We start from the raw sequence: 26613 nt of genomic DNA, 5'->3' as shown, positions 1-26613 counted from the left end.
ACCCCAACCGGTCACAGCAGATGGCCGCCCCTCCCTGAGCCTGGTTCTTCTGGAGGTTTCTTCCTGTTAAAAGGGAGTTTTTCCTTTCCACTGTCGCCAAAGTGCTTGCTCATAGGGGATCATATGATTGTTGGGTTTTTCTCTGTATCTATGAAGCACCTTGAGGCGACTTTTGTTGTGATTTGGCGCTATATAAATAAAATTGAATTGAATTGGCTGGATGGCGATATACAGTATATATCTTGATATTTTTTTTAAAGCCATAAAGTAAGAACAAAAAGAGTTCTTAGTCAAAGCTGTGTCCCAGATCTCACATAGGTACTTTTATTAACATACAGCGCAGATGTACATGAAAAAATTACTCAGAAATAAATTATCAGGATTTATTAAATAATAATTCTCCATAAATAAAATAAAACAATGTTGTTATGTGCATAACAAAAAGCTCACAATTGTGCAGTCAATGTAAACTAAAAAGACCTGAGCATAAAAACAAAGACTGGGGGAGTTGTGTTGAGTGAAGGAGAGAGGCGAGGCAGAGGAACACAGCGTAGAGACAAAAGTGGACGAAAGACAGGCAAACTTGCAGTTCCAAGTATAATTATAACGTAACATAGACTATATCAATATAAACGATATTGTCACATCTCTTATCTCGTATAAAAGTATATCCATATATTTAAAAACTCGATATATCGCCCAGTCCTAGAGTCTCAAGTGGCCATTAAAAGAATTACAGTTGTTAGAAGTTTGATCGTGTTTTTCTTGAGTAAATGCTACACTTGTGTACACCCTGAAACATAGTTCAGATCAAGAAGGAAGCATACACATTGTATCTTTCGCTTATCAAAGTGGTTTTCTGCCAGAGACATAGAAATGAACCAGGTCCTGTACGCTTGTTTGTGAAGAAGAATTGAGCTGCATTTTGAGCTATGGGTGACATGCAGATGATGTAAAAACACAGATTTGAAATTACTTTATTAATAGAGACACTTCATGGGATAAACTGTATAACAGATTGCATACTGAATACTGACTGTTCTTTGATTTGAAACACTCTATAAAATATATTTGGTGTTACTCTGATAACACGAGCTTTAGTTACAACTGTATTATTGCCAAAATCTGTCTTAGTTTACTAAGAATATTCCAATTTCCACTGGCTGACATTCACAGGTCCCTGCATCACTGACTAATCTGCTTTACAAGCTTCTTTTTTCTTCTTCCACATACAGACTGTGTTTCATCAGTGCATTATTCATTATACCACTGAATAGAGAGGCTGTGGTTTAGCTAACAATGAAAAAAGATACAGTGTGGCCTTTGTGGCAGCTCTATTAGAGGATGGTAAAATAAATAAAGCACAGTAATGACCTGTAATTGGATTTGTCAACCTGATTTGAAAAGAAAAGCCATGATTTCCATAAAACATTTTGCAAAATCAGTTATCACTCATCCATTTATCTACAGACACAAGCTAATTTCCGCCTCGCTTTCTATTTAAAATCCTTTATTTATCAATCCTTAACTTTTCGGGGGGGCCCTGATTATTTTGAATGATTCTTTTGATATAGTCAGTCTACTTGTTCTAGACTCCAGGAAGGTAATTCCACTTTGTGTTTGTGTGCACGCTCGTCCATAACAGAGAAAGTGGAGCCACATCCATATGTTTACCACATCAATTTATAGTAACTTAAAAGGAACAGATGCTGCCATATAACAGAGTGTAGCTTTAATAAATATAGCTGCTATAGAGTCAGACCAAAATAAAGTTCATCAGTCAGTTAATCAATAAAGAATTTAATGCTCTCTTCAGCCAAACTGTACTTCAGGTCAAGGTCACATTTTTTGTTTTACGGTCAATAACCAATGAATTGTGATGGATCATGAACCAGATGATCTAGTCTGGCGGCTGCAAATAGTGATGAACATTTTGATCAAAACATTGGACACTGTTTATAGTTAAAGTTATAAAGATGCTCATAGCTCCAAACCCTAAGCCCTCACTGTTAATTGCCTACGTACAGTTGGATACTGCTGCAAGTGATTGCACTGGATGAACAAAAAAGCACCCTGCATCATATGTCTCCAGTTAAAATCTCTTCCCACTTATATACTGTAATGATATTATTTACGCAGTATACCCCGCCTCTCACCCCATGACAGCTGGGATTGGCTCCAGCACCCCCCGCGACCCTTAAAAGGATAAGCTGTAGCGAATGGATGGATATTATTTACGCAGTATATCATTTTGAAGTCATGAGTGTAATCCCTGTGTTGTCCCTGTCTTCTCTAGTTGTCTATATTTGAGTGATCTATTCTGTATAAATAACTATCCAAGTCACTTGAGGAGAGTATAAATTGACTATAAAGTCTTTTGAAGATCAAAGAAAACGTATCAACTGATGCAATCCTTTTTCTTATCTCTACAGGCAGTCCTGGCCCACCAGAGTGGATATGCACCAGGATATTGAGGATAGTTTAGCAGCTTCGTCCATCTCTCACGCAGGAGGCCCTCAGTCCCCTGCTCGCAGTGCTGAGAACCTGCTCAATGGACATCGCTCTAAAGCCATGATGGAGCTGGGCAGACGGGAAGAGAGCACGGTGACTGACTCTCCGGGGTCGGCACAGGTACACTCATCATCATCCCTTGTCTGTATCAAATGAAGCTTTTTTTTTATACATGAAATGCAGTGCTAGTAGGACCATCTGAGAGTAAATAGGATTGTTATTGCCTCTGTAGTAAGTTGTTCTATTTGTGTGTGTGTGGTTCTTTTCTGGGTCCTCAAACTTTACACATGGGTAAAGCCTAAAGGCAGGGACAGCAGCAGTGAGAGTCATTTTCAGAACAGAGCACACTTCGCAGCTACTTTCAGTTGTAAACAGTGCAGCTGATCATACTTGCACCCTGTTTTAATGCCCATGCTCTTGTATTTTCTTCTTGCCTCAGGGAGCGTGTGCTGCTGCTTCAGGTCCTGCTCCTGGCACCATCAGGACTCCCACTCCCTCCACCTCAGCAGCAGCTAAGCAGCGAACCTGCCTGTTCAGGTCTGATCTCTGGACTCAGTTTTCAACAGTGTGACATTATTTTGTGTCCTCAGTATCCCTAAAACTGAAAGCAGAACAATAAGTTGTACTCTATTTCAATGTGTGCATTTCGTAGCTTCTTAAATGTTCAGGCTAAATTTCTTTGTATTATGTCACAAATTGAAATTTTGAACTTTTATTCAGAAACTAGACAAAATGAGACATCTGAAAATGGCGGCTGTAATAGTCCCGTCCCCCCTGTAGTCTAACAGAGCAAATGATCCATCGAGCAACTGATGATAAAACAGAGGATCGAGTTTTCTGTCATTGCTTTGTGGTTGTATTCTAATGTCAACTCATTCATGTCTGATTGTTTGGCAGAGTGGAGGAGGATGAAGAGGAGGAGGAAGAGCAGGACCCGTCTCCCCTACCAACTCAGGTGATCCTGCGGCGGAAGCCCCCCTCCATTACCAACCGCCTTACGTCCAGGAAGAGTGCCCCAGTGCTCAACCAGATCTTTGAAGAGGAGGGAGAGTCCGACGATGACTTCGACATGGATGAGGGTCTGCCGCCCAAACTCAGCCGTCTCAAAATGAACATGGCCGGGAACGCCGGCACTCTGAGCTCGTCGTCGTCCCCGGGATCCACGCAGAAGCGCTATCATCGGCGCAAGAGTCAGGGAAGGGGATCGTCATGCTCGAGCTCTGAGACGAGCGATGATGACTCCGAGAGCCACCGGAGGCGCCTGGATAAAGACTCAGGCTTCAGCTACAGCTGGAACAGGAGGGACAGCAGTGAAGGGCCACCTGGCAGCGAGGGGGGGAACGGTGGAGGCAGCAGCTCAGGGCAGGGGAAGCCCCCCACTGAGGGAGGAGGGTCCTCTGGCCCAGACAGGGGGAGTCCTGGAGCGGGAGGTAACGGAGGAGGACAGAGTGGCAGTGGAGGAGGGGGGAGTGGGGGAGGAGGAGGGGGTAATAAAGGACAAGACAGCCCTTCCAGTTGTTGTAACAACAGTAGCACTACTAACCCGTCCCTTGGCTCTCAGCCCCGGGCCTCGCGCACTGCAAGCCGCAGCGCTGAGCTGGTGGAGAGTCTCAAGCTGATGAGCTTGTGCCTCAGCTCACAGCTGCAGCACCACCACGCTGGGAGAGGTGGTCGAGGGGGTGGGGGGAAATTCATCATAGACCCCCATAGCCTCTCAGGAGGGAGTGTGAAAATCCAGGAGAAGTCCACCTGGAGGATGTGCATCGGGTCCACTGGGAGCCTGGACACCATCACCCTCCCCACCACCACTATCACCGGCCTGCCTCGCACCCATACCCCACAACACCATCACAACCGCAAAACGGTGCCGCACAGCGGCCCGGGTGGCAGGAACACTCATGGCAACCTGAGCACCCTGAAGAACAGCGTGATTCAACTACCTCTGTGCGAGAAGACCATCTCTGTCAACATCCAGCGAGGTGGAGGCTCCAGGGATGGCCTGCTCTGTACCTCAGCTCCAGCCAGCTGCTGCCAGGTCATCTGAAGCTCGCTGACACCCTGTGGACCATGACCCACCGACACCAAGTTTTCTCAGTCACTCTTCCCCTCCTGCTTCAGGTAGTTTCTTTGAACACTACTCTGCTTTTGAACCTTCCTGTCTAGTTTGCTGTAGCAGGTAGCTGAGCTCCCACAACCACCTGCCTCTCAGCTCACCACCTCTCCTGTCACTTTTTGTTCCGTGCCCTGCTCCCTACCAATTGTTGGTGGTTATAAATGTCTATTAGTGTTTTTATGTTTTTCATTATATTCTTGTTTTATGTGTCCTGACTGCACTTTGACATTCTAAATGATTTGTATTAGAGCATTTAAAATAAGGAGGCTCGCATTTAAAGTGGACCTGTTCTGCTCATTTCCAGCTTTGTGGTTTTTATTCGTGGATTCTATTAGAGTGGCTTTGCATGAGTCACTGTTTAAAATAATAATTGCTTTTCATTTTTAATTAGACTGACTTCATACTAGTTAGTTCACCCTCTGTCTGAAACAGTGTAAAATAAGCTTCCGTACTGTTTCACGTAACAGCGCCTTTATGAGAAAAGAAGGAAAAGCAGAATAGGTCCACTTGAAGAGCAGAGCATTAGGGCCACTGTGAAAAGCATTTTGAGAAGTATTTATTGGAGTGTAAATTAAAAAAAAAAAAAAGGAAAAATACCACGAGGTAAAATTGTAATTTTACAAACCTGTACATATAAAAGTTGTAACTGTATGACAAAGTTGGGAAGAAAAAGTGATTGTACTCTGAGATAAAGTTTACATTTTCTAGGAGAAGGTCATTATTATAATTATATTCCTGAAAACATATTACAAAATCTTTCACTTTGTCAACCAAAGAATGAAAGATGTTTGATATAGACAAAGTTGAATTTCTTAACATTTTTGGTTCACTATTTCTAACAAAAATCCACAATAATATCAGAAATAGGTGATAATAAATATCAGCTGGAGCTGTTAAGAAGTAATACTAACAGATGGGTAAATGGAACAATGAAATAACCTATTTACAGTCAGCATGCAGCAAATGTACAGGTGCTAAAACAAACTTGTATACATTTGATTCATCCACTGTGACAAGAAGGTAAATCATTCTTTACAAAGGTCTTAAATAACTGATGTGCAGTTTAGTTTAGTCTGGAAGTCAGAAATTTTGAGTGGCGTTGCAGCTTTCAGGAAGATGTTCTTGGAAAACGTACTGCTTTTACACAACTCAAGGCTACAGTGACAGTTTGGTTTACATTACCACTTTCATGGGACCAGCTCACTCAGAATGGTTGATCAGTCTCATATAAGTACTTCAAGTAAAACAACATTTAAAAAGGTTTACTGAATGTAGTAGAAATTTTCAGCTGTTTTTCATTTGAATGGGGGGGAAAGCGCCTCATTTTTCATGGGGTCTAAAATGAGCACAGCGTACACCTGTGGGTGTGGGAGGGGCTACTGGAAATAATCATCAATGATGGCAGATTTCCAGATTTAATTGATTTTCAGTAACAACTCCAATTTGTGCTAACTGTGCTGCTAACAGCTGATTCTTATAAGTAATTTAATTCAAGTGTTGACCGATTGGGTTCACATTCACAAGACTGAGACACCGAAAAAGAAAAAAACTAAACAAGACTTCTCCATGTCAGCAACAGATTTGATAATCTCAGCAGACGCCCTGATGTGAATTTAAGAGGACATCAGAGCAACATGAAGTGGTTACAGCAGGCTCAAAGTGTTTAACACAGTTGTCAATACTAATTATTTTAAAGAGCTGAAATATATTTTTTGGCCTTTTTAAAGAGTAACTTCTTTCTCCTTTGACCTTGTAAAATACTTAATTTCTTCTTGAAATGGCAATTTTTGACTTCATGGGGGGTTTTTCACTTGTAATATTTTGATCCTTTTCCTTGTAAAATTAAAACTTTAGTCTCATAACTTTTTCCGATTCCCATCAAATCAAAGCTTCTTTCTCAAAGTATCAGTGGTCCAAACACTCCAGGTGTAAAAATCGAAATAACAAGCACTTGTAGTTGCAGCTGTAGCGGGCAGCTGGCAGAGGAGAGGGACGGGGACGCCTGCTTATTGATACAACTCAAACTCACACTTCTCCCTCCTTTACCTCGAACCTTCGCTCCCCTCTGAACGTTAGCTGCCAGTGACATCGCTGATGATAAATAGAAAAACATAAAGTGGATTCCATTCGTTTGAGTCCGTTCAGCGTATCTGACCACCTCTGTCCACTCTGGGCTCTGTATTGCACTCAGACAATCTGTTTTCTGTTCTTTTTTAAGAACCATGTATCCTCTGCTGAATTGAGCTCGGTGCAAACTGTTGGTCATAACCCTTTAAATCTGTACCAGTGTCTCTTTACAGAGGCGGCACGCTTTCAGCTTTTAAATAACACACACACAGAAGCTGGTGGGAAGAAGTGTGTGTGTGTGTGTGTGTGTGTGTGTGAGGGCAGCATTGCATTGATACTGTAGCAAGATGAACAAACAGGTTTGGAAGAGTTCCTGCTGACCACACATTCAAAAATGAGGTGTTCTTATTTTTTTATTCACATGATTTTGTGTTGTTTATTGACGGAACATATTGTGTTTGCCTACCATTAACCCAGCTGCTGCTGCAAGAGACATGCAGCTGCTTAACCCTGAAGAATGATCAGAATTTCTGCAGCAACTCCTCCTAAAACATGCTCCGACGTTCATCTCAGTAACACACACTTCTCGTGCCTTTCTTTTAAACAGAATCTCTCAGCGCAGGCTTGAAAAAAGTAGCTCCTCTGACTATGTTGAACCTCGTTTAGCAAGAACAACCTCCATGTTTCCTAACGCTGTTTCTGATGGTGCCTTCACACCAAAAGCAAAGAAAAATTTAATGCTGGACAAACGTTTCTGCAAAACATCTTCTAGAACTGGCTGTGTTTTCATCACATACCGTGAGGCTTCATATTTCTGTGATGTCAGCATTAAACAGCAGTCTTCTCGCTAAAACACCTCAGGCTAAAATCAGATTTTTTTTGTTATTATTTTGCCATATCAACCTCATTGTGGACTGCTGCACTGATATTCTCTTCTAAATGTGTAGAAGAGAAAAATACCAACATTTATTTCATACTTTAGTAGTGGAATAAAAGTACTTGGTTACATCAGAGCCCTTGTAGATTTAAGTCTTGGCACCTCTTTAATAATCCATTTAATTTGAAGTCCCCATCTGAATTTGCTTTTCCCCAGATATAAAAACGAGTCACCAGGCAAGACAAATAAACACTGCTTTAAAACTTTGGGGACTCCGCCCTGTTACCCTGCAGTTATCTTTGTACTGTGCATGCAGCATGTAGCATGCATGCAGCATGCATCTGTGTCCAATAGGAAAAACATATGTAGCTCTAGGCAGATGACCGGCCCTCCTTAGTTTGGTTCAACTGGATGTTTCTTCCTGTTAAAAAGGAAATTTTCCTTCCCACCATCGTTTGTTTGCTCATAGGGAATTAACAGATTGCTGGAGTTTTCTCTCTAATATTGTCGGGTTTTAACAGTATAAAGCAACTTGAGGTGACTGTTAAGATTTATTCATCATGCCCTCTGTAGTGGACAAAAGTTAAACTGAAAGATACTTTTCCCCCCTCGGATATAGATGAAACACAACTTTGTAAATTGTTGATTGGCTCTATGGGCTTAGGAGCAGAATTCATAACACTCACATTTCTGTTTCTATATTCTCTGAATGCCGTCACGTTCCTGGATGTCATATCTGGTTACGTTGTAGCTGAATGAGAAATTATCCAAAAAAAGAGAGACTGATGAGAAGAGAGAGGGGAAAAAACAAACACCTTCATTGCATTATTGTCGTACGTTTCTTCTTCAGGGCATCCAGCAGCCAAAACCATGTTGCTCCCTCCACTGTGCTTCAGTTGGGATGATTTGTTGAATGTTGAATTGTTGAAGATGTTTTACACTTTTTTTGTTTTTCGTAAACAGCATCTATCTGTTAAAAGATTTCTTAATTGCTGACATTGGACACTTTAAACAAAGGTTTTAGTCATGTTAGATGTGTTTCTGTGTTCGGTTTTGTAGACAGTTTGTCTTAAATGTCAGTCAGCAAGCTGCGATTGAAGAAAGGGGGGAAAACCCCATCGTCAGTTTGTGCCTTTTAATAGGAGCTGCATCTCTACAAACCATACACCGGCTCCATACAGAAACACCTGAAATTACGAGTTTGTGTGTGTTACTTCAGTCACACCGCGTTTGTCTTCAATTGTGACTGAGATGAAAGTCGGAGCACGTTTTGAGGAGTGGGTGCAGAAGTCGTGCTGTTTCTTACGGGTTAATCACTGTTGTCCTGCAGCCGTGGTCCTGCCCGCGCCAACGGCCCCCTCCCCCCCCAAAGTTAAGTGTACATGAGGGTGCAGCGTATGTATATACAGTGAAAAAGAAAGTTTATTTTTTAAAACTTGTAAATTTTTTTGAGCAATCTGATGTTTGAAAATGTTTTATTTTTATGATGGGTGGGCGGGTGTGAAGCTTTGAGAAGCGCGTGCCATGGGTAAACCGGCAGGAAGCGCGCACGAGACAGAGCCTCGCACCTTCCGGTGTTGTGCCAAAAAGTGATTGTCTGCCAAAAACTGATTTCCAGTGTTTCTGTGTATTTTTTATGTGTAATATCTTTACGTATGTTCGTAAATAGACTTCAGTGAACAGGGGATACAAAGGGGTTACATAAAGAATTAAAAAATTATCTGTTTTTTAAGTATCTTTACAACTTGTACTTACATTATAACCAATCCGGTCCTTTATCCCCACTTAAAATATTTTTACAGAACTATTGTAATATTTGCTGCCGTTTCTGCTGTCCTGTTGGGCAACTTACTCTTACAAAATACATTTTTAATGTTAATGAGATTTTTTTTACTGCATAAATAAAGGTTATATAAAAGTCGCTGCCAAAAACTGATTGCGGCTTGTATCTTGTTACACTAATGTTGTTTGTGGCTCAAGATGACTTTATGTCATCCATAAGGGATGCATTTGACATATGTTTAACATATTATAGCCCAACAAGTTACTTATAGCACTTTAAATATGAGCAATCGCTTTTTGGCAAATACCGGAAATCAGTTTTTGGCAGACAATCACTTTTTGGCACAACACCGGCTTTCGGAGCTGGCTGTAAAGACAAACAAACGAAAGTAAGAGAGAGGAAAGGGAAAATGGGGGAACTCTTTAAGGGCATTGGCAATAAGCTATACCGTGTGTTGCAGCTATCTGTACAGAAACACTTCATTAGTTTCTTTTTTTTTAGATTCCAAACTCGTGCAGCCTCACACAGCAGCTGCTTCAGACTCGGAAAAAAACGAAAAACAAGGAATGTTCTAAATATGTTTTCTCTCTTTGGTTGTCGTCTGAGATTCGTTTTTAAAAAACCAAATGTAAATAGAGTTGTAAATACGGTGCTCTTTCTCTTTATCTAGAACAGCCGAGTGAACCTTTTGGTGCATAGCTGTACAGTAATCTAGCCTTATGATAATTACTGTAGTAAAACCGTATGGGTGTCTCAGCTAAAAATAAAGCTGCGTGAGGAAAAACGATCCGATTCTGTTCATACCGTCGAGTCTGTTTGACTGTTGTCTTACTCAGCTGTATCCAGGTGAATGACGTGCATGTGTTTCAATGTTTGACATTCAATGACACTGAGGAGAGAATCAGGCAGAAATGTAACCGGACCAAAAAGCAACAGAAGAAGAAGAAAATGGTTGAGTTGGAACTGACAAATTTTCAGTGTATTATTCTGTAGTTGATACCTGTTGTCAGATGTTACATATAGCTATGGTAATATCAAAAAATAAAATGTGGGAAACTGTCTGTTACACTCAAGTCTCTGGGTCTTTCTTTTTAAATCATCTGTCCTGACCAGTTTGGCGTGTGGGGAAAAATGTGGACAAGAATGTTAATATTAGAAATGATTCACTGATTTGAAAATCAATATAACCAATAATTTCTTACAGATTCCAGATTAACTGTCTCTCAGCTTTTTAATCCGTGTGGGTCAGCATATGTGTCAGTGAAGGTGTTGAAAAGCAGCGAGCGGTGATTAACGGTCTGCGTGACACCGAGGAGGTTTACTCTCTACTTTTGGCAACCTCAGCCCTCCCCCTCACTGCTCAAGTAACCAAGAAGTTTCCAGAGCAGATGGTGCGGTACAACTTTATTCAGAGTTTATCATTTTAAGAGCTCTCCATTTCCTGTCCTCACAAACGACATCAACCAGGAATAAAGAGCAGTTGGACTGAGACGGGACACTTCCAATAAGTACAAACACAGAGCAGATACAGCTGGTTTCTTTGGTTGTGAGTTTATTCGAGCATTGGACTATTCAAATCTGGTGTTACATGTTTTTTGCCATGTAAATAGAGCATATAAAAGCAAATATTTGGGACTGCATTGCATTCCAAGGCACCTGGGAGTTTCATAAGAGTGCATTGAAAACATATCCTGCTCTAAGACTGCTCAATAACATCTCTTGGGTATGGAAGCAAAGGAAGGCCAAGACATGGATCATATTGTGAGATTTAACATTTACTGAAGAACCGGTCATGTTGATAAATGCGCATTCTAAACTTTACTTTTAAAGACTTCTGTGTGAGTTGATGTGTGAAGGTAATTTAGAGTTTTGCCATGTTACAGACCAAACTAATTACATCAGGATCAAATCCACATCATTGAGTGTGTCGATGGCTGCATTGAACCTTTACATCTTTTTGGCCTTTTTTGCCTCCATACTTGCTGTGCTGAGGATAAAAAGCAGATTAGATTGTTGAGGCGAGATACAATCAGGTCAGGTGATTATTAGTTATTACATCCTGAAGGCTTAGAACTCCTTATTTATTCTAACTGCAGTTTACAAAGTTTAACACTTGAACACTGAACCAAACCCGAAGTGACTTCAGCGGCAGAAGAACAGAACATAACAGAAATTACTTAATGAAAAGATTTGGATATAAAATCATTATTTTCTATAGTATATCATGTGTACAGCATCCCTCTGTGATTTGAACATCTGTCGCATTTATCTCATCTCCTGTACATGCACCACTGCAACACAAAACATGGTACATCCAATTTAAAGAGCAACGTATAACATTTGGTACACAGCAATGAACCTGAATCAACTGTCATGTATGCTTCACAAAACTGTACAACTAGTCAATGGTGCAGTGAAGATATTGCAGATTAACAGTACAAGCCAGTGTGAGGGAATGGGGGAAACAACAGCCACGCAACTCCAAAGGTAACACTTTTGTTCTTGTGAATACATACACATGTAGAGCGAGGTTCAGAACGGTAATGTAAACCACAGTGTGTCATCATCAGTATCTGCAGGCACACCTATCCTCCTCACTGGACAGTCTTACTGAGCTGCGAGGCTTCCAGCATTTTCTGAAACACAAAAGACAAACAGCAACATTCATTCAGTTTACTGCAGAAAACCTCTGTGTGCACGTGTAGTTAGTAATATAAAAGGGCAGCTCATGTTAGGTATGCATATTAGCGGAATGAAAGCAGAGCTAGTCCTTCACACTAAATTCTGGTAGGAAGGAGCTTTGGACATTAGCAGGCTGCTGCTGCAGTGAAACTACTTGCTCCTTCGCTCACCTTTAAAGTAAAGTTACCACGGATTGTTTATTGAAGTTTTATTAAATATGAATAAAACTGTGTTACTAAGACCTTAAACTCATAGAAAAAGTGTCTATAGAGGTGGAGTCAGAAAGCTGTTTTCCTGTAGCCTCCTATGGGACTGGAAGTCTTTTTGCAACCACAGGTATCGCCATCTGGTGGCCTTCAGTTAAAATGCAGGTTTAAGGCACTAATGCATTGGCGTCATTTTTTCTTTCTGCAGGTCACTGAAGTGTTACTGTTGAGGTGAAGAACAAATATTTCAACCTCTACATCACATTAATATGATGTTGATTGGAGCTGCGTTTGTAGTTGCTTGTAGTGCCCAAAGCAGTCGAGCCCTTTAAGTAGCTCAGAAATAATCAGACTAAAGCCTGGGTTGCTCTGGTTTGTAACAGCTTGAAAACAAAGATGATGGTAGTTGAGCTGTTTGAACTGATAAAGGAAGGTAGCCATGACAAATGCTTCGTTTTCCATTTCTCAGTCTTGCACACAATGTTCCCCTGCGGGGTTCATGTAAACTCCACTTTACTGGATGGTGATACCTGCTTTATAAGTCTCCCACGGTGTTTCTGTTTCCTAAAATGACATTATGTTGTGAGCAGTGAGAGGACCTGGATTTTTTTTATTCACATTTTATTACATGTTTGGCTGCGGGGTCTGGTCATTCTCCTGCAGATGGAGCCTGTCAGAGAGCGAGGACTGGCTCTCGGGATCAGACAGAAGCAAAACAACAAATCTCTACTGCTCTGCTAACTACATGTTTCTCTAAGAGGACTGAAGGACAGTGTAGCTCATCTTCATCGATGCAAGCTTTAGTTACACTGTAAGCAAAAACCTGATCCTCTGTCACAGATCTGATTTTGTCACAGCTGTCCAAACCCCACAGGTCTGCCTGCTGGAACTTTTTCCACAAGGTCACACAGGAGCTCAGAGAGGAGGACATATACAGACTAAATGGAGGTGTAGTCTAATAGTGCGGACAGTTTTTGGCTCAAGCTGGCCTTAGCAGTTCCAGCTCACACTTTAAGAAATTACTGCGCAGGACTTTGAAGATGCCCCTCTTCCCTTAATGCTGATCTTGGCAGACTCATGTTTTAATCAAATAATTCCTCCGAGCTTCTGGCAAGAGGTTAATGAATGTATTCTAATGCAAACAAAATCTAAAGCCTGGTTTTACATCATACAAGTTAAATGTAATTCTTGCAGACTGGACAAGGTAAAGCAAATACGTTTTCAACTGTTTAATTATTATAATTCAGTTTTGTTTTTCCCTCAACATAAGGGATACTTGCATCATTCAGGACAGAAACAGGCCACTGTTGTTAGTCAGATAAAGGTGCATTGCTTTCTCTGGGTAGTGGACGAGTTGCTGCGTCGAGGGCACTGTCATCGGCAGATTGACAGGCAGACTGGTTCAGCATGTCTACAGATATCTTAGCCCAAAGGTGAATCTGTTGATCTACATTCCTACCCTTCACCTACAGCAATGAGCTGGAGCTAATGCCTGGAAAAGTGAAACAGAAGTACTTCTACAGATAGAAGTGGCTGAGAAAGGGTGTCTGAGCTCATCCTCAGCAATGGGGCAAGAAGCTGAGTCATTCAATAAGAGCTCAGAATAGAGCTGCTACTCCTTCACATTAAAAAGGAGCCAATTACGGTGGTTCACACATTTGACCAGCAAATCAAATCAAATCACTTTTTATTGTCACATCACATGTGCAGGCACACTGGCACAGCACATGCGAGTGAAATTCTTGTGTGCATGCCTCCTGGATGCCTTACATGTGATCTGAGAAGACCCTGGGGCAGACCCAGGATGTGCTAAAGGTCTGGGTGGGTGGATGGACTGTGAAATGTTCACACTGACAAGCAGGATGAATGATCAAAGCTAGAAAATGTACATATATGTATGAACACGTGGTCTCGAGTCAGCAAAGTAGTTCTTACAAAGTTCTACACAAACTGACAGACAAAGACGGTGATGCCGTGTCTACACTGAGGGCTAAAAACACTATTAGCACAGGTCCAGCTGATCACATTAAAGCAACGCTTTAGAGGCTGACAGCTACACTGACACAACTGTGTTTTGCCTTTTCAGACAATCTGCTTTTATGAAAAACACTTGGATATTCTGTTAAAAACAAAAAAAAATTAAACTAAGTTGATTCATTTATTTTGAAAAACAAAGATTTTTGAAAAATGGTTTTTCACACATTTTATATTCCTAAAACCACAGATTAACAATTCAAATGATAGTTTGTATCAAGATCCTGCCTTGATACAAACACAGCTCATTACGATGAAAATCTTAGATAAAGCATCATCTCTTGCTCACAGTGCTGTCTACAGACCTTCGCCTCTGAACCCAGAGCCACTGCTAGCTCTGCTAATAGTCTGAACACGTCATTATTCATCAGCGAGGACAGAAAGCAGGACTTTAAAAACCCACAGCACAAACTCACACACAAACACACACAGAGTTGTGTCTCCATGTGTTTGGAGGGCGTTACATTAGATATTTCACAGCGACTTATTTAAACCTTTACCATAATTAGTGCCCAGCCTTACTCTAACCTTACACTGACCCTAAACTCGGACTAGTTACATTACTGTGGAGTTTAACTGAAGCTACAACATGAGTAAAATAAACGCTAAAACAAGCTAGTCCACCTTCCACACCAGAGTCACACCAAAGACATTTTTGTTTGGGACCAAAGAACTCTGGGGACACCTCTAGATCAAACATCATACAGCTGTAACACAGTGTGAGGTACTTGAGAGTACCTACCCTGAGGGAGGAGCAAAAAAAACCAACAACCCGCAAATACTCCCAAAACATGCACATATGCATTTGTGAATGAAGGTTGAAGTCTTTACACACACACTTATTAGCGTCGTGAGGGACGCTGTGTTCTCCTCTGTGAAAATGAATTGTGTGTGCATGTGACAAATGCTGCACTGCTAAGCTGCAATGTCTTGTCAAGGTCTGAGGTGTTGTTACAAAGTGTGTAGTATGAAGAGTGCACAGCTCTCTGTTGTGGACCGATTCTGCTGAGTGTTCATCCCTGACTGCTGACTCTAAATAAGGTCCTGAGCTCCTTTAAGTCAAAGCCCAGTCGCCCCGACCCCCGCAAAACTTCAATCAAACTAGGAGGCTCAAATCTGGGAACCCATCACTTTGTAATTAAGTAATTAAGTTTTTCAGGCAATGAGCAATTGTTCCTGGCTTCAGTGTCCCTAGCAGATACTCAGATCAAGACATCCTGTTCTATCAATCGCTCACCATTTAGGTCAGCGGTCCTCAACCCCCGGGCCACGGACCGGTACCGGTCCATGAGTCGTTTGGTACCGGGCCGCGAGAGTTGAGACTCGGGTGTGAAATGTATGGTTTTCAGGGTTTTTATCTTTTTTTTCGTTAACTCAGTTTTCCTGGGTCTTTTCACGTGTGTTATGAATAAATCTTCTTTTTTCGGTACCGGTACTAGTTTTATTTTGTTGTATTTATCCGCGACTCCTTAAAGGCCGGTCCGTGAAAATATTGTCGGGCACGAACCGGTCTGTGGCGCAAAAAAGGTTGGGGACCGCTGATTTAGGTAACCAGTTACTTTATAACAAATCTAATGAAAAGTCAAACTGCTGTCACACAGAAAAACCTGACAACCTATAAGAACTGAACCACCTTTCAATGATGTTTAATTAGTGCAGACACCCACAGACTGTCAGATTTCAGTAAAGTTAGATAACTGTAGGCCGTAATGCTACATGGACAGAGCAAATCAATCGAGCGTGGTTCGTGTAGACTGTGCGATGGCTTTGATACATGGCTGTTAGCCTTCAGCTAATTTCTTTGGCAGTCATGATAACAGCAGAGGACACCTTATACAAACAAGGCTTCTGCTGCTTTGACCACCATCGTACTGTTGCACTTGCATCAACCGGGATAATCAACACTTTAAACGGGCAGCTTGAACACTTGGATAAACCAACAAGTTCATGCCGTCACTAATGTGCAGTGCCGTGTTTAGAACAGAGCTACAGAAAAACACTCTACACTAGGGCTGAACGATATATCGCATTTGCGATAATATCGCGACATGATCAAGTGCAATTTTCTAACCGCAAAGGCTGCGATTATACTCTGGACATGTCCAAATTCATGGGCTGCATCCTCCTGAGGCCGCATTTGTAGACCGATTACGTCACAGCGACGTGCCGAAGGCTGTCCAAATTACTACCATATCCCAGAATTCATAGCGCGGCCCAGCCAAACTCCAGTTTCCAGCAATGGCGGCCGCTACTAAGTTTTAAAATTACTCATACTAATCTTTCTGGGTCACAAAATAAACTTTTAACATATTTTCAGGCGAGAAAGTAGTTGTGTAAACATCAAATATCTGCTCGGTTTATCAAGATATCCCATATTTGCAAAAGTGCTTCGACGTTTTCAGAGGCGTCTGCTACCCACCAGCTCGACAGCTAGCCGGGAGCTCGAGGGTTACTGATGCGGCCGAGAACGGCACAACTCCCGGCACATCATTTTCAGATCACCGCGGAGTTTCGCTGCTCGGGTTAAACGTAATATATAAGTCACTTAGACAACCTAAAAATGTTATTGTTGGGCTTTTTTCAGTGTTTTGTTTGTTCGTGAGTAAATCGGTTTGGCTGAGATTAAAGTTATTAGATTAGATAAAATAAAACTTTATTAATCCCCCGGGTGGGTTCCTCCTTGGTTTTCACACAGCTGACTAAACGTCAAACAGAAAACTTATTAAACAGAAGTATGAGACAGTCGAGAATTTACACCAGTGTCTGGTTATATTTTAGATAGCAAGAAGCAGACGGCCGAGTTTATTAAACTCCACCGAGACAGCGGTGACGCTAATCAGAACTAGACCGTCCAATTTCACGCCTTTAAATTTTAAAGGCGTGTTTGTGTGTGTGTTTATACAATTGCTATTATGTTTGCACTTTATGTGTAATGTTACTGACTGCAAAGATCAGTAAGATGTGTGTATTTTTTATTTATTAGTTTTATTTATTTAATATTATTTTTTAATTGAATGACTGTCTAGTAGTTCACAGATGTCGAAAAACTGAGTGTGGTAAAGCCACTGATTTTTTTTTTATGTATATTTCTGCAATCTGCACATTGTACTGACTTTCATTTTAATGTTTACACCAGGGTTCCTTGTCAGCACTTTATGCTCAGATGTTTGTAAGCTAAAAATAAACTATTGTGTATGTTCAAATATACTGTTGTGATTGAAGAAGTTAAATAAAAATGTCAGTCATCAATTCATGCATCACCTCATGTCATCATAACAGAGGTCTGTCTTCCAGGAAAGAACAGTTTAAAATTAATGTAATATAGTATTGGCCATACTATATGATGTATTGCTTGTCTTTGTTTAATAATACAGAAGACAAAGACCTTAAAAAATAATCGCATATCGCATCGCAATCGCAATATTGGGGCAAAAAAATCGCAATTAGATTATTTTCCATAATCGTTCAGCCCTACTCTACACGCAGCCCTGGAAAGTCAGACATGTATCCACTGGGATGGCATCGGTGTGACATGTATCTACCAGTTCTCTTCCTAATGACAGCAGGGTTAAACTATGGCAGGATCTTGTGCCGGCCTCTCAGTCTGCTGTGACTGATGTGTTCAGATGGTGGTGCAGAGCAAGGTGACATGTAGCTGAAGAAGTGCAGCCAAGAAAGCTGCTAATCCGTCTGATCAAGTATCTCCTGTGGGAATCTGAGATCCTTGCACGAGTTCTCCAAACGAGTCCATGCTGCATACACACTATGATACCCTCTATGTCTGAATGCATTTCACCCCACCACATTATTACTCTATAGAGTAGCATGAGGGAGAGAGCTTCATGTTCCGTTTTAGTCTAATCAAACACTTCTTTCCGATTTTCAAATTTAATGAACTTAAACCATAAATCCTAGAACTCTCTTATTGATCTGGTTCTTGAGTGAATTAGTCCAGCTGTCATGCTGGAAAAAACGTTTCACTAAGTGAGTTTAAAAAGCTCCGTGGCTCTCAGCCAGCTGTACCACACTAAAGGCAAACTGGCTCACAAACATTGAGCGTGCCAAAACCACTGGTGTATCACATCGACACATGAGGGGTCCTTCGGCAGTAGCACATGACACACTGAGTTATAGCAACAGTGTCACTTCCTACTCGTCATATATTGATGTCTTGTGGTGAAATAGCAACAACCTGAGTGTAAAAAAGCCAAACAAAGCAAAACCAGGTAAAAAAAAACAACAAAAATAGGATGTACACATTCTCCTGACTTCTAAACAGAGACTCTGTGGATCTGTAAAACTCTCAGCATAAATATTCTTATGATTTTGCACCATAGAGTATATACAACTGTTGAAATTACACATCTGCCTGATTTTCTAAATGATTCCTTAATAAATGTGAAAAGCTTCAGAATGTTGTTGAACTTCTTCATAATTATTACAGAAAAAGAAGGATGTTTGTTCCATACGGTTATTACAGAATGATTTTACTCTTATGGTTCACTTGAGATGAAACTTCGGTTTACGCAGTTCATAATCTAAATTGGAGTTCTGCTACAGGAACATCAGAGGATAGATGTTACATGTGCATCAGATTTGTGTGCGACACAGTCTTGTAAAGAACCACTTCAGCTTTAGAGCTTCAGGTCAGAACTTCTGGTTCAGACTGAGAACAGGAATCAATGTCTGCTTGTTTTGTAATATGTAATTTCTCAGGTAGCTTCTTCTACCCAAGATGTCTTCATCATTGGCCTCCAACCTCCGACACAGCATGTCTGCCTACTTGAGTTACTACATTAATGTAGCAGCTTGCCTTAAGTCGCAGAAAACCATCTTCATTTAGCTCTCATTCTGTCTGAATGGCTGTCTTTCTGAGGACAGTCAGACTGATAGAAAGAAGGCTGACAAGGTAGGAGAAGCCTAGGATATACATTTCATATTTGAGGAGTCATTCATTCGCTCAGATGCTACGACGAGAATCTTCTTTCATGCTGACAGGTGAATCACCAGCATCTGTTTTCCACCTTGATTATGAGCATTAAGTGGTTCTCTTACTAAACTGTTAACTGTAGTATCACAGCATCACACATCTCCGCTTGTTAGATCACAAACTCACACCAAAAACATCTGTATTAGAACACACGGTGACTAGCCAACTTTATAAGTAATTAAATATCAACCAAGTGCTCGGCAGTGAAAACACAAAAGAGTCTCCGCAATCGCACACAGCCTGTGAGCTACTCACCCTCCGTGGAGCTGTCTCTGCAGAAGCAAGAGACCACAAATTAAAGCCAACATAACTGGTTAATAGGAGAGTGTGTACATGAAACAGACCAATTAAAGATGAATATTCAGTCAGGAAGCAAACATTAGCATGATGTGGTTATATATTCAATATATCTGTGGTAACAACTGATGAAATCTAATCTATTTACATAGTGAGTATGAATAATGAGCGGTTCTTTTTAAAGTTCTTCTGGTAAGACTGGCAAATGGTATGTAATGAGTCAGACCATAAAACAGCAATATATAGAGGAGCAGCAACATACTGAAGGGCAGCAAAGACCATATGAAAGAAATGATGATCATCAGAGAAGCACTCAGCTCTGTCAGTCCACATCAAACAAATAGCTGCGGCACACAGAAAGCCACTGCTTTACTGTGGAGCCGTATCAATACTATTAGCATAGGGCACACCATTTATCTTCAGTAAAGTGGTCTGAGACAGACATTGAGAGCTCGCCTTAATGCTAAGTGGGAAGCTCTGGAGCTGTACGTTGTTATGGAGATATACACAAGCTCCCTGCTCTTGTATACATCTGACACTTCACAATAGCTACTAAATACAAGCACATCATAATGCATGTTGAGTAAATAACTATATGAGAAATGTCATGCAAGTGGGGTTTCTATGCTTATCCACAGAGCTGTGTTCCTGAGATGACCATATTAGGAATATACAATCAAACTGGTAGAAATAAATAGCGATTAGAGAACTCTGAGATTTTTGCTCAAAGACATTACATACACATACACTGACCGTTAGAGCAGGGCGATATGGCCAAAAATATTTATCGCGATATATATTTGAAAATTTGCGATAACGATATAACCGACGATATAATTGATGCGAGACAAAATACAACTCCACAACATTACTAGCGCAAAAAGACAACCTTCCATTTATTTTCACTTAAACAAGAAGCTGGTTTTTATGTACATTAAAGCTTTATAAAAATGTAACAGTGCAAATGCAAATTCCTTGCTGAAAGTTTAACCAAAAGGCATTTCCAGCAGAAATGGGCTGACATATCCTGAGCATAACCATGTATAATATCCACTGAAGTTAAAAAGAGGTGCTTTGCAACATTAAACTGCAGTGTGCAGTACGCATTTTTCGGACCATAAGGTGCACGGGATTATAAGGCACATTAAGCGAAACAAAGCAGTCAGATAAATCAAACTTTATTAAACTCATTCTTCTTGCTTCCTCCACTTCTGTACCATTGATTCATTAATGTTGAATTCTCTGGCAGCTGCTCTATTCCCATGTTGTTGCAGTATATTAATGACTAACCTGGTATTGTGGATGGATTATCTCAGTTGTTCTCCTGACTGAAGTTTGGTCCGTTTACAGCATCCTGCCATGCGATTGCATTTGTCTCTAACCATGAAGAACCTTCACGTTAACTTTTATAAGTGGAAAAGTGTTAGTGTTCGTCCTCCAGCTTCACTGTTTATGTTATGCTAACATAGCTGTGTCGCTAGCGATCACGTAGCACATCATTATATACCAGCTAGCCCAACTTCAGTAACCCTACAAACGTCACTGCTGTTTAGTTTCCTGTCTTCATTTATGTTGGAAGTGATAGCAGATCTGTACGTTTGATTTTTTTCAGAAATCTCTCAGTCAGAACATGCAATATCATGCTTAGGTAACTAGCGAAACTAGCGAGCTAACTTCTGCTAGCTTCCTGCTAACTTCTAACTCCATTAAATGTAATAACTTTTGTTTTCATGGATGCCTGGAAGTTAAAGTTGAGAAGCACTTTATAGTTACACCTGGTAAAGCAGCAATGCTGATCGTTTTATTAAAGATGAAAGAATTTAGACAGTTTTTAACTCTAAGTGATGCTGCAGTGTTGTTTGACCTGAAGCATACGGAGTTTAGGACCCAGATTACTCCCAGATTTAAGAGCATCTTAGTCCGACAAATACGACAATAACAACGGCCGCTTGCATGTTCTGCAAAAAAATGTGCTTTGTTGTGTATCTGACGGACAAACACCAAACCAGTTCCACATCACGGAAGTTGCACCATTTTTACAAACCAATTCTGGTTCATCTGTTTCACTCAACAATCGGCCATGTGCGTATGAAAACAAAGGCACTGCGCATGCGCGTTTTACTCCCATTCTATCGCGATATTTCATTTTCCTATCGTTGCCTAACATTATACCGGTATTACCGTGAACGGTATAATATGGCCCAGCCCTACTGACCGTGTTATTCAAAGCCATTTCTACCACACTTAATTAGGTATACCTTGCTAGTACCAGCTTGGACGCCGTTCAGAACAGTCTTAATTTTTAGTGGTAGCTTGAAGCATTCACCACATAATTTGGTCTATATTGACATGACACTATTATGCAGTTGCTGCCGATTTGTCAGCTGAACATTCAACCACAATTTAAAGGTATTCTACTGAATTGTGATCTGGTGACTGTGGCGGCCATCTGCGTGCAGTCAACTGTTTGAGATGATGTGAGCGATGTGATACGACAAGTTATCCTGGTACAAGAAAGATTAGTACACTGTGGTCATAAAGGGATGAGCATGGTCAGCAACAATACTCAGGTAGGTTGTGGCATTTAAGCAATGCTCTATTGGTAGTAAGGGGCCCAAAGTGTGCCAACAAAATATCACTTACCAAAAATGCATTATCACCCAGAGAAATGTTGCTCACCGGATATTCTCTTTTTTGGACCATTCTCTACAAACCCTACAGATGGTTATGTGGGAAATCCCAGTAGATCAGCAGTTTCTGAAATACTCAGACCACCCAGTCTTGTACCAATAACCATGCTGTATTTAAAGTCACATTCAGTACTTGGTATGAACTTCAGCAGGTCATCTTGACCATGCCTGCATGCCTAAATGTACTGAGTTGTTCCTGTTGGATGTTTGCGCGTTGGTGGTTAGCAAGACTGGAGTGACCATTAGCCTCCTCCGGTACGACTCCTTGGATGACTTCCACGCTGTATACCAGGAGTGAGCAAGTCATTGACTTACTGATTCACTTCACCACAATCCTCATTCGGACTGGACTGAAGGAGTGGATCTACCAGAAAGCGGAATAGCAGACATACAGGACAGCTACAAGTACCTAAGTATCCCACAGGTCAACAGGAACCATGATAAAGATGCCCGAAGGTCGAAGATTGAAGCCACTGATGTCAAGACATGAAAACTCCTCACAAGCACCAAATCCAGAGAGGCAGGAATCTAGCACCAGCCAACACATAGTAGCAGGATGTAAGACGCAAGCTGGGAAGTGTGGACCAAGCAATGTACAGCAACATCTGTGAAATGCATTAGAAGTCCTCAATTCTCGATGAGAGACATGACCAAAGGTGGTTGAGAAGAACAAGGTTAATGTCCAGTGGGACAGACAAGCAGTTGCTGGCCAACAAATCAGACATAATGGTGGTTGACAAGGTACATAAGACTGCAGTTGTGTTTAGATGTGGCAAACTCAGTGGACAGTAACATGAGGAAGAAGAAACACGAGGAAATAGGCCGTGGAATAGTAATGGGGCTAAAGGAACAAATGAACCAAATGTGGAAGGTAAAGTCCAAAGTGGGTTGAGTGGCAATAAGAGATTACATAAGAGGTCTCTGTCCAGAATGCAGAGTGCAGTCCTGGGAATAGCTAAGATACTGTGCAGAACCCTCAAACTTCCAGGCCTTATTAGGGATACTCTGATATTTGGATTGGATATAAATCTGACACTGATCCAAAAGGCTGGATCGAATATCAGTGACAATGAGTCGATGCACAGTGCAAAGAAAGAAATCCTGCTCTGTGTTATTCTGGGTTTACTTATTCACACAACAGCAGCAGCTAGCAGTAGATCAAATGTAGAATGAAGGAAGCTAAGCACAGAATTTGAGCAGTCTGACCATCTTCAAGTGATGTAAAAAATGTTTGCAAACCTCCAGACAGAAGCTGTTGGTATAGTAGTATATGCATTATGTGTGAAATATCTTCAAAGTGAGCCTGCAGGACTGGAAAGATCTGATAAAGATGTTTGTTTACTTTCACTCTCCTTATACCCACGGCAAAGGTAGTTTATCAGATCAGAACTCGGAAAAAGGTTGGATCGGTCCATTAGGGATGGACTGAGCCAACTGACAACAACAACAACTTTACTTTATGTATTGGTAAAATCAAGTTCAGATCACATCTTGTTCTCAGATGGGAAACTGTTCTTTGTGTTTCTTGCTGACACCATTTACTACAAACAGAGTCCTCTGGTGATGAGGACTCCTCCCACTAAGCAAAGTGAAAAGAAAATGCCGTGTGGCTCGTGGTACCCCTCAGCTTCATAGTTGATACACCTACGGTATCAAATTGAAAATCCTATATCATTTCGTTCTCAAATTATCATGTTCATAAACTTTGGTGTTCATGTTGCCTGCCAGCCTGGCAGGGTTATGACCAGAGATGAGCAGTAACGCATTACCGTAATCCGATTACTTTTTTCAAGTAACGAGTAGAGTAAGGGATTACATTTCAAAAAAGGTAATTCGATTACTGTTACTTTCCCGTGAGCATGCTGCGTTACTGCGTTACTAAAACCGTGATTTTTTTGTGTCTCATGACAATGACGTAAGCGAGTGCGACGTTCGTGGCAACAGCTGTGTGCAGATCAAAAACGGTTAATATATCGAGTGCGGCAGAGAGTTTGAGCGTGCAGCGTTTAAAGTGTGGAAGTACTGACCTTACTTTGAGTTTGATTCTGTAAAAAGTGACAAAAACATTAGTGTCCGCTGTTCACTGTGTGGGAAGAAAACTTCTTTTTACAGCGAAAAAACCCCTAAACGTCCGCGCAAGCACCGAGTATGCTGCCACGGGAATGTGAAATTCACAGAGAAACTGCCGGATCCTTCCACTGACATGATGGCTGCGACACACCTGCACCAGGGCAAACCTCCGCCTGCCCCACTCCTGCTAAACAGGTGAAAATAGAGCAACAGGACTGCTGAGCCTTTGATTTTATTTATTTTCTGCTGTGTTTTACGTGCAAGAGTGAGTGTAAACACAAAAAACTATTTTATTTTATTTTTTTATGCTGGAATGTGCAGAATGTTTGTTTAAATGTTAAACAAATTTCTTCCAGTCAGGGAATGTTGCATATAATTTCATTTTTGCTTGATGCATAAAGTTAAAAGATTAAAACTAATAAAGCAAGTTTTAAAAAGAGACTTTTCCATTTGATTACATTTTATATGATGGATTATTCAGAAAAAGTAGAATTGGGCTGAAAGATCTATTGCTTTATTACCTATTCAGGTTGTAAATCATGTTTTTAAAAAGTAACTAAGTAACTAATTACTCTCAAAAATAAGTAATCGGTAAAGTTAAAGGATTACTTTTGGGGGGAAGCTTTTTTCAAGTAACTTGACCAACGCTGGTTATGACATTGCCCCATCAGCCTTTTATTGTTGTCAACCAATGTCAGAGGACAGGTAGCAACTTGCTGAGTGGTAACAAAGTAAAGAAAGTAAGAGCAGAGTCAGACTTTACCTTCTTCTTGAGGGCCTCCAATGATTCAAACTCCAGACGGGCCAGTTTGTCCTGGATGTGTTTGGGAACATCTTGGATGAGGAAGGTCAGAATGAACTTGAAGCCCAGCAGTACATGCTGAAATCACAGACAGACAATCACATCATAGGGATTAAGAAGTTCAGGGTCAGCGTTTTATTTACATCCTTTTAGTTCTGAACAGAGGAAGGAGAGCATGCTTTGAAAGATACATCAACATAACCTGATTACAGTTTTTAAAGATTGGTGTCCTTCACGGGACACACTTTTTTAAAATGACAGAGGACAGAACAGGAGAAGGGGAGTGACTGAGTGGACCGTCAGAGTGAGACAGACAGCCCCGGTACGTGTCCTTGAAGCTGAATGAGAATGAAAAAAAACCCAGCACAGGCAGCTTTGACTCTGCCTTCTAACAATGACTCTGAAAGGAAACAGTAACCGTCGACACGTTCCCGTTTGGAACCGATCTGACAGCTAGAATGCCAAAATTCTGCAAGGAAGATGATTCAAGGAAAGCTAACAAGACAAAAATGTTATTTTGAGTACAAAAAATCGCGTCTGTGTCTATATGACATGATTTAGAGTAACTTTTGATGAATATATCCATGGGCCATAATATCAAACTTTCGTGCTACCCAAACATTTTGAGCAGAAAAAAAATTAAAAACATATTTCATGTGCATTGCATATTAGGATACATACAGACCCAACACCCAGAACACTTTGTGCTTGTAAAAGTCTTAACTGGGTCCACAGATCTCAGTTTCTCTCTGTCAGACCTCGAGTAATCAAATACAGCAAACTGCACACTTCTGAATCAGCAGAATATGCGTTTTCCCATAAAGATGATGAAACACACACACACACACACGCCAGTCCATCTGGAGCACGGCCAGCCGCCATCAGCTTCTTTGATTCAGCACCCTTTTCCTCATCACAGTAATGGACTTATGCTACAGTAGATGGAACAAAAAAAAGAGCAGATAACAAGGTGCACTGCTCCACAGGAATGGCTTTCAGGGTTATCAAACCAAGTGATTTGAGTAAGACAATGGAATTACATATATTCCCACGCTAACACTAGCTTTCACTGAGGATGGTAAAATAATTTATCTTGCCTAGTTGGACATAATATGACCCCAGATTATGCTCTGATTGATGCCACTTGGAACACTGTGAGCTTGAAGTTGCATAAACTAAGACATTTTGCCATTCCAGTCAGCACAGCAGCTCCAATAATTAACAACCAGAACATGCTCAGAAATCCCTGACCTCAGTGGTTTGTTACATTGATTGAAAGTGCAGAATAAACAGTCTAGCTCTTAGCGAATTGCTAATGCTATTGAAGGCTAATTTATATTTGTGTGTGTTCAACAGCACAAGGTTAGACTAAAGACAGAGGACACTCGGTGAAGGTTGGAAGAAGGTAACTTGTGAAACATTTGAGCCTGACAATAAATTCTGCTTTGTCTGACACAATGGATGTGACTGAACTTCAAATGCTCAGTATGA

General features: G+C 40.9%; 2 protein-coding genes across 7 annotated transcripts in view; one reads left to right on the top strand and one right to left on the bottom strand.

The window, feature by feature from the left end:
• snrka (SNF related kinase a) overlaps window positions 1-5873 on the top strand; it is a 59372-nt gene extending 53499 nt beyond the window's left edge. For both annotated transcript variants that reach the window (XM_085422073.1, XM_085422072.1), the window contains exons 6-8: window positions 2433-2631; window positions 2951-3048; window positions 3409-5873. In XM_085422073.1, the coding sequence (XP_085278199.1) occupies window positions 2433-2631; window positions 2951-3048; window positions 3409-4555 (1444 nt within the window). In that variant the 3' untranslated portion in view covers window positions 4556-5873. The remainder of the gene's footprint in view (window positions 1-2432; window positions 2632-2950; window positions 3049-3408) is intronic.
• A 4865-nt stretch (window positions 5874-10738) lies between these two features.
• The window catches only part of ano10a (anoctamin 10a), a 37413-nt gene continuing 21538 nt past the window's right edge, over window positions 10739-26613 (bottom strand). For 4 of the 5 annotated variants that reach the window (XM_085422070.1, XM_085422067.1, XM_085422069.1 and 1 more), the window contains 2 exons: window positions 25084-25200; window positions 10739-11987 (listed from right to left, as the gene is read on the bottom strand). In XM_085422070.1, the coding sequence (XP_085278196.1) occupies window positions 11946-11987; window positions 25084-25200 (159 nt within the window). In that variant the 3' untranslated portion in view covers window positions 10739-11945. Of the gene's footprint in view, window positions 11988-19518; window positions 19536-25083; window positions 25201-26613 lie in introns of all 5 variants that reach the window. The other variant, XM_085422071.1, reaches the window with a different exon arrangement.

Source organism: Rhamphochromis longiceps, linkage group LG11 (genome assembly GCF_057381845.1).
Source record: "Rhamphochromis longiceps isolate RC_006_pf linkage group LG11, R_longiceps_female_GT1.1, whole genome shotgun sequence".
Lineage (NCBI taxonomy): Eukaryota > Metazoa > Chordata > Actinopteri > Cichliformes > Cichlidae > Rhamphochromis > Rhamphochromis longiceps.
The sequence above is the reverse complement of the archived record's forward strand: the minus strand, read 5'-3'. Positions and strand labels throughout refer to the sequence as shown.